This window comes from Triticum dicoccoides, chromosome 1A (genome assembly GCF_002162155.2).
Source record: "Triticum dicoccoides isolate Atlit2015 ecotype Zavitan chromosome 1A, WEW_v2.0, whole genome shotgun sequence".
Classification (NCBI taxonomy): domain Eukaryota; kingdom Viridiplantae; phylum Streptophyta; class Magnoliopsida; order Poales; family Poaceae; genus Triticum; species Triticum dicoccoides.
In genome coordinates, this window is record NC_041380.1 from 603420435 (window position 1) to 603429588 (window position 9154).

The 9154-nt window shown below is 43.7% G+C and overlaps 1 protein-coding gene across 1 annotated transcript; it reads right to left on the minus strand.

The window, feature by feature from the left end:
* Positions 1 to 367: 367 nt before the first annotated feature.
* On the minus strand, positions 368 to 2538 carry LOC119349390 (protein FLOURY ENDOSPERM 6, chloroplastic-like). Its single transcript, XM_037617422.1, has 3 exons — positions 2274 to 2538; positions 1561 to 1830; positions 368 to 769 (listed from the first exon to the last, which is right to left on the minus strand). The coding sequence occupies exons 1-2, from the start codon at positions 2535 to 2537 to the stop codon at positions 1783 to 1785; spliced, it is 312 nt and encodes a 103-aa protein (XP_037473319.1). The 5' UTR covers position 2538; the 3' UTR covers positions 368 to 769; positions 1561 to 1782.
* Positions 2539 to 9154: the final 6616 nt, after the last annotated feature.

Below are 9154 nucleotides of genomic sequence, written 5' to 3' on the forward strand. Positions count from 1 at the left end.
CACACATGTAAAATAAAGTATCAACCTCTAAGAAAAATTGTTTATTTCCCTGAAAGCTGGCAGAATCAAAACTAAAAGAGATGCATCTAGAATTTTTTTATGTTCATGTGCATAGACGTTTCAACCTCTAAGAAAATATTTATAATAAGTTCTAGCTGTAGTAAATACCTTCTTAAGCTGATGATAGGAGATGTGCCAACCGCAAGCATAAAGGTTTTTCAACTGAATAACTTCTAAAAACAAATAGAATGATAGCCTGTATGCCCAGACCTCGCCTTACGTACCATGTAGAGTTTTCCCTCCACAAGAGAACCACCAGATTGTTATTTGTGTAAAGTAAGAAAGGGAACAACATAGAAACCAATCATTTGCATCCTTGCAAATGTTGCTATTATTAAATCAGGCGTGTAGGCATCCCTCTCCAACTTAAAACGTTAGTTCTTTGCAGGAAGTTCTTAATTACCAGCCTTACTCGTCTCTTCTGTAAGTTACAAAATCTGAAACAGTAACAATGTACAAGACCCAGTACTCTACATCACACTAACTCTGAAAGGCAAATGACTCACAAAATGATACCAATTACCCAGAAAACAGGGATCTACACTAATTTGTTTGTCGAGCTTACCTTTCATTAGCATGGGGTACATAATGCAAATAACAAATGGAGAGCCAAATCAAGAGCATTTGAATCAGCGCCAAACAGTAGATCAAATGGATTTGGTAACATAAATCCCACACTTAAACTCTTCCCATCAATAAAAGTCAGGATCTAAAAGAAACAATGAGAAAACAATAGCTAGATAAGAACAGCGCACCATCCTTTCTAGTTTCTACAGATTCGAATTTTAACAAACATGTTGCTTAACTTATAGCACTGCTATCCTGGCATAGTATAATCACTATCAGACAAGTAAAACATGACAGACTATTAACTGAAACGACAAGCATCGGTCTACTTATGCATCTGGTACTTCAGTAGAGACGGGTTCTTAACTTCTTATGCTACAGCAGCTACGTCTTCTAACTCTTATTTATCAGATGGAGCAGCTTTGTTGTCCTTGCCATGCATTGCCGACAAGTCATCACAATCAATCTATTCATCTAACCAAAGAGAAATGCACAAAAAATTCCATCTATCACCAAACAGAAAGGCACCGTCACAGTTGTGCTGTACAGATTACTACGCAACAACGAACAAATTTGAGACAGCAATCCATCCAACCCCAATCCCGACCACCAAACCAACACGGGGACCTACTCCAGATGTTCCATCTCAGACCACAAATGAAATAGCCTCTCAAACCCATGACCCTAGTAACGTCGACAGGTATGAAATCTGAAAACGGCCAAAGGGATTGAATGAGAGTTACCGGACCTTCCTCTTGTCTAGCGTTGCCACTCAGATGGAAAATTCATGATGGATGATTTTACCCATTAGCAATAAAGAAGTGAACACCCGTCGTCCTAGGTACCAGGCAATCACTTCTCTCCATGATATAGCATGACAACCACGCTTCAGTGCAAATAAAAAGAGCATACCAACATGCAAGAGGAAGATACCTGAACTTTCAAGAGGGATATAGCTCCTGCCTGGTCATCTTCTTCTGACTGAAGTTTGATTTTTCCCTGAATATATGTGCGATGGTGAGCGCTGCACTTACTTTGCCAGTCCCAGCTGTAATAAAATTTGTCAACATCAATAGACCATATTCCATGAATACTCTTGCTTTCTCAAGGGGATTAAAATTTAGGGGTCCAACAATTTCAGATTTGGGGAGAAAATCAAAGATGAATGTGTAGAGCCTGATGCCCCTTGTTGTCTTGAAGTTCCTGCACCATAAAACAAATATCAGTGCATTGCTGTACTAATCCAGACCAAACAACAAACAAATCAAGTGAGCAATCCTAATCGTGCCATACTAATCCTGAACCTCCTCTGCCGGCAACTGCCCGCTTCCTCTGCCAGTATAGCGCCACACACATGAACACAGACGCACGTCGGCCGGCCCACATTTCGCACGCACGCCACACGCATTGCAGTCGAGAGCACACAACACGGACGACTGCATATGCCACACCGGGCCGGACAGAGCCACTGCCTATATATATATACCACCATGGATAGTTATGCTCGTCATTCTAAACCAAAAATCTGAAGTTAGTTCATGACACATACTTGTCTCGTACATAAAACTCAACCCAACAAAAGTTCCTGAAAAAAATTGTACCATGTTCATCAATTAGTCGAGAGTCAGAAGTACACAAGCACATACCTTATAGGTGGCGACGACGTGGTTGAAGGCGGTCGGTGCTAGGCCAGAAGCACGCACCTCGGGCGGATAGTCAGGGTGCACGCCCGGGCCGCTCGACGGCTGCGCATCGTTAGAAGACCATCCGAGGGAGAGCCACAACCACCCACCGTTGGACTCGACGGCGGCGGCGAGGTCGGCGCGTCCCGCGGCGAGGAGCTGGATCTCAGCATCTCGCCCTCCCCTCTCACCAGATGCAACCAACGCCCCTCTTTGCCTCGCACCCATCGCCCTCATCTGCCTTGTCGTCCTGGAAACGAGCACGGTTCCTCTCTCCCGTGTGCTCCGAGATGCAGATAGAAAAGCTCGGGGGAGATGGAGCTCCAATGCCCAGGCCCAGGCGCTCGGGGCAGCTGCCGCCGGAGGAAGCTGTGGGCGAGAGAGACGAGAGGCGAGGTTGCGTGCGTGAGGAAGTTGGCCAGTTTCTTTTTCTCTTCACATCCGTATCTTCCCTGGGAAGGTGTTATCCATCGATCGACCTGAACAGTACATCGGATGACGTGGCATGCGTGAGAGATCGCCCTTTGCGCGACTGTGCATGGGTTTAATTATCTAGTTTTTTTAGAGGAAGATGCAGTTATCTAGTATCTTGGGCTTTAAAGCCCAAGATACTAGATAACTGCATCTTCCTCTAAAAAAAACTGCGGCCCCAGCGTGCTGGATGTTTCAGAGGTTTTCTTTATAATATAAAGCCGGGGAAAACCCTTTTTCTTAAGACATGTTCTAAAATAGAGTTTGGGTTTTTCTGAGAGACCAGATCTGTCACCTTAGCTATATACACATTAGGTTCTTAAAAAAACTATGGCACATTAGGACTCACGTTTGGTTGCCACGATGCTATATATGTTACGCATATCTAACAGTTACATAGTTATAATTTTAAAAGACCCACGGGATCGAGGGCCAATATTTTCTGATTAACGTGGAATTTTGTAGACTGATTATCTTGCTTCGAATTAACCCATCATTTACTTTTAATATATAAATAGATATGGTATGCCATTGGCATACTTTCGGAAAAAAAGAGTAGTCTTTCCAACTCCACTAATTCCAGCTATCACGAATCCTTTCTTTTGCAACTCCGCCGTTGCTACTTTGAGACCGATGATTAAATGTTTGTCGCTTGCAAGCAAGCACAACACTAGTGTAGCTCCGTCACAATGAGTGAAAATATGTGGTTGGGGAAAGTTAACTTCATGAAATCATGATTGTCAGCCTGCGGGCAAGGACAGGCGCAAAGGCGGCTCGCATCTCGGCTGCGCGGCCGACAGCGAGATCACCAACTTGGCCATGAGCGAGTATCACCTCCATGACGATATGACCACCATGCAGGTACCTTTCGACCGATTTATTAGCTTGTTTCGAGTGAAATGCACAGAACCACCACTTTAGCGTCATAACTCTCGGAAAACTATCACTTTACAAAATATGACACTCTGCACCGCAACGAAATTTTGACAGTGGCAAAAAACACAAAACTGAATAATAAACTTGTTTTGGCGTAACCAATCACGCGCTGCCGACGGCGGTGACAGCGTCGGGCTAACGGCCGTAGGGACCAAGCCAGTCAGTCTGTTCCCTAAAGGGAAACAGTGTCAGTTCACATCCTCTTCTCTCGCTCACTCGCTCACTCTCGCGCCACTCTGCCTCACTCCCCTTTGCGCCGCTGCCGCCGCCGCCGCAATGGCCTCTTGGAGAGATCTGGAAGACAGCATCGTGGAGGAGGAGCAGACCTACACCGGCATGCATGTGGATGTGTGGGTATGTATACACTGCTTTCGGTTAGGGTTAGGGTTTGGCAAGTATAACTTGCAGAGTGTGTCATTTTTAGATCCTCCCTTCTCTGCCTCTCATTTGTGAATTGCCTAAGGCACCTTTTCAGTGCAAGAGAATCCTGTTACTACTTTGATTCTTCCTTCTGTGGCATAGTGGTTGATCCAGAGATCAAATGCAAGCTTCACTAGTTAGGGGCAAGAAATGTGTTGCATTTGATGGCATAAACACAGGTAGAAGATTATATGGTTGTGCTAAGCAGGAAATAATTGATGAGATTATTGTTTACTAGAGCATTAGTGTTAGCTGAATGTGGTACTGTTACTGAATTTTCTTGTGTTAATTGAATGTGCTAGTGTTAACTAAATGTGTTGGTGTTTACTGAATGTGGTACTGTTAAACTGAATCTGCTACTATCAACTGATTGTGCTTGTGTTAATTAAATATGGTACTATGTTAACTGAATTTTCTTGTGTTAGCTGAATGTGGTACTGTTAAACTGAATCTGGCACTGTTAATTGAATTTGCTTGTGTTGAATGTGTTGATGCTTACTAAATGTGCTAGTATTAACTGAATGTGTTGGTATTAACTGAATGTGCTGGTGTTTACTGAATTAGATATTGTTAACTGAACTGGTACTATTAACTTAATTTGATAGTGTTAGCAGTGATTTGCTATTGTTAACTTAATTTGATAGTGTTAGCAGTGATTTGCTATTGTTAACTGAATTGCTACTATCAATCATATCATAGTTTAGTGTTTGGAGGGGGTTGATGCCTTCCCACCCACCCAGGTTCAAGGCATGGTACTTGCAATTTGGGTTTGTTGCACCAATTATACTGTAGGGGCCTCCCTTACAGTCTTTCTGTCAAAAAAACCATATCATAGTTTGAACTGAATTTGGTAGTTTTAACTGAATTACAATTACTACTGTCAACTGAATTTGCAGAGAGGTATTGACTGTGGAGTGATTCAGTGGGTTAATGGACCCTGGCCTGTCATACTTCAGAGGTGCCTGACAAACTATGGGAGATGTTTCATGACCAGAACTGTGGCAGGGTGATGGATGATGCGTCTTGAACTACGTCGGTATTTCCCCAAAGAGGAAGGGATGATGCAGCACAGCTACGGTAGGTATTTCCCTCAGTGATAAGACCAAGGTTATCGAACCAGTAGGAGAACCACGCAGCACTATGTAAACGGTACCTGCACACAAAGAACAAATACTTGCAACCCAGCGTGTAAGAGGGGTTGTCAATCCCTCCCGGGTAAAAATATAGATAAATTTGTAGTAGATTGGATAAATAGATATCGCGGAAACGCGAAATAAAATAAATGATAAAAAAATTACAGCAAGGTATTTTTCGGTTTTTGGATTAATAAATATGAAAAAAACAAATAAAAATAGCATACACTGGGTAAACAAATTACTGTTGGCCAATTGATAGAACTTCAAATAATTATGATGATATCCAGGTAATGATCATTATATATGTGTCACATCCAAGATTAGTAGACCGACTCTTGCCTGCATCTACTACTATTACTCCATACATAGACCGCTATCCATCATGCATCTAGTGTATTAAGTTCATGAAAAAATGGAGTAATGCAATAAGAACGATAACATGATGTAGACAAGATCTATTCATGTAGGAATAGACCCCATCTTGTTATCCTTAATAGCAACGATACATACGTGTCATGTCCCCTTCTGTCACTGTGATTGAGCACCGTAAGATCGAACCCATCACAAAGCACCTCTTTCCATGGCAAGAAACATCGATCTAGTTGGCCTAACTAAACCAAAGATTCAAAAAAGAAATACGAGGCTATAAGCAATTATGCATATAAGATATCAAAACTCAAATAACTTTCATGAATAAAATAGATCTGATCATAAACTCAAAGTTCATCGGATCCCAAAAACACACCGCAAAAAGAGTCACATCAAATAGATCTTCAGGAGACCATTGTATTGAGAATCAAAAGAGAGAGAGAGAGAGAGAGAGAGAGAGAGAGAGAGAGAGAGAGGAAGCCATCTAGCTACTAACTATGGACCCGTAGGTCTACAATGAACTACTCACGCATCATCAGAGAGGCACCAATGAGGATGATGAACCCCTCCGTGATGGTGTCTAGATTGGATTAGTGGTTTCTAGAACTTGCAGTGGCTGGAATTGTATTTTGTCGACTCCCCTAGGGTTTTTGGATTTTTGGGGTATTTATAGAGCAAAGAGGCGGTGCAGGAGGAGGCCGAAGTGGGCACAATCCACCAAGGCGCACCTGGGCCCCCGGGCGCGCCCAGGTGGGTTGTGTTCCCCTCGGAGCCCCCCTCTAGTACTTCCTTGGCCCATCGTGTGTCTTCTGGTCCAAAAAAATTCTCCAAAAAGTTTCTCCGCATTTGGACTCCATTTGGTATTGATTTTTTGTGAAGTAAAAAAACAAACAAAAAACAGCAACTGGCACTGGGCACTATGTCAATAGGTTAGTCCCAAAAATGATATAAAGTGGCTATATAATGATTGTAAAACATACAAGAATGATAATATAACAGCATGGAACAATAAAAAAATATAGATACGTTGGAGACGTATCAATGGATAGACATGCTTACGACAAACAAATAGCCAAACTTGAGAAGCAGAATGAATTCTTGGCCAAGAAATTCAGTGACATGGTTGAGGAAGTTGGCCAGCTTTTTGATTGGCAGGATGGAAAGGTGCAGCATATGGAACATGAGAATGCAACAAAGCATGTTGAAGATGTCAAGACAATGCTTCCAGAGTTAGAGGAGCAGTGCAAGTTGGAGCTAAAGATGGAGAAGATGGGGTTGGCCAAGGAGCAGAGGTGCATCCTGACTTCTCAGACGGCTATCATCAGGAACACTAGGAAGGCCATGAAGGAAGTCAAGAAGGACATGGATGTTCTTCAAAAGAGGAGAAGAAGAACCTTGAGACTGTGATTGTTGAATTGCTTAAAGGTGGGCATGGTAGCAAGGAGAAGCTTCAGAAGATCAAGTCCATCCTAAGGGAGTGAGGTGGGTGTATGGAGACTAAGTACATATTAGGCCAATATATATAACAGGCCATGGAACACCAAGAAGCTAAAGAAGTTGGTGGCATATTTTGTAGATCTACTGATCTTGGTTTATAATGCCTAATGCAAACAGTGTGGTCAGCTGTTAGGCTAGCTAGCAAGCAATCATATGGGTCTTTGTTGTGATCCTTTATGGTGCCTACTGTGTTACGTCTATTATGAACCAGTTGTATGATTTCTACTTTTTATGCACACTTATGCAGGACAACAAGAGTATGGAACCTGTTATACTCCAGGTGCATGTTATGGGTCTAGGTTGTGTTGTTTGTTTCAATTTGTATATCACAAGTATTGTGCAGTGATGCGCTACTTCTATGTGCATGTTGAGTATGCAACCTGTTGTGTTGTTTATCATCCATCTTGGAGTACTCTCCATCTTGGCAACTGAGTCTTGTGGTTACCCATCCACCTTGACAACATCATGACAGATAAGTGGAGTACTCTCCATAAATAATACACACAAACAATTATCTTGATAGGTAGCATAGTGCATAAAACAATAGATGGCACCCAGATAAAACCTGATACATAGTTCATACCATTGCAATACCAACTGTCGGTGTCAAAACCGGCGGATCTCGGGTAGGGGGTCCCGAACTGTGCGTCTAGGCGGATGGTAACAGGAGACAAGGGACACAATGTTTTACCCAGGTTCGGGCCCTCTTGATGGAGGTAAAACCCTATGTCCTGCTCGATTAATATTGATGATATGGGTAGTACAAGAGTAGATCTACCACGAGATCAAGGAGGCTAAACCCTAGAAGCTAGCCTATGGTATGATTGTTGTATATATTGTATATCTATCGACTAGCCTGGCCCCGGTTTATATAATGCACCGGAGGCCTAGGATAACAAGAGTCCTAGACGAATACTCCGGTGGGGAGAAGTCCTTGTCTTGATCGCCAAGTCTTGTGGAATCTTCCTTGTATGCGGTAGCCGTCCGAACTGGCCCATGAGTATACGGCCACGGGAGTCATCGGCCCAATCTAATAGATCGGGAGACGACGTGGTGAGTACCCCCTAGTCCAGGACACCGTCAGTAGCCCCCTGAACTGGTCTTCAAGTTAGGGACGCTCCTCGATTCTTCCGAACTGTTCTTCATCTTCGGTTGCCGGTCTTGAAAACTGGTTCAACAAATCTTCTTTATCTTCGATCTTGAGGATCGCCGAAATGCATTCGACGAGTTTACACGTCGGGTATCCGAGGAGCCCCTTTAAGTTTCCGGCCTTTATCAATTCCTTGTTTTATTTTTATGCCACACCTCGGGTTTGAAGTTGTTCCCGGGAGGCAGGGTCCTCTTGCGTCCGAGCTCCAACGCCGGGCTGCATTTGAGGTATCTTTTGCAGCCGAGCACCAACGCCGGACCGCTTCCCAGCTCTAGCGCCGGAATGTATCCGAGCTCCAACGCCGGACTATGTATCCGAGCTCCAACGCCGGACTGTATATCCGAGCTCCAACGCCGAAATATATCCGAGCTCCAACGCCGGACTGTGTCCAGGCTCCAATGCCGGACTATATCTGAGGTGTCATATCACCTTGGTTCAAAAAAGTTGAAGGAGTTTAGCCGAGCTTAATGCCGGAAATGCCCTCTATGGAGCCAGCCACTAGCGCCCGAGCTTTATGCCAGACTGCTTCCAAGGTGGTGCACCACCCCGACTATGGGCCGATTTTTTGTCAATATTTTTATTGGTGCAATTTATTCTCTGCCGAGATATATAGCCAGTAGCCCTCAAGGTGTGTATCGGTCTAAAACCCGAGATGCACATGAAGGATAACATAAGACCACTGATCCCAGTAGCCGCTGAGACTCAGGTTGATTTGCAAAATCGGCCTGAGGATCAAGTCCTAGCTCGGCAGAATACTTCAGGACACAAAAGCGGCGTGCTTAGTCCTCAAGACTCAGGTTGGGTGCGGCCGACCAACCTGAGGATCAAAATCTCCTCGGAAACCATATTGCACATAAAATTTTCTG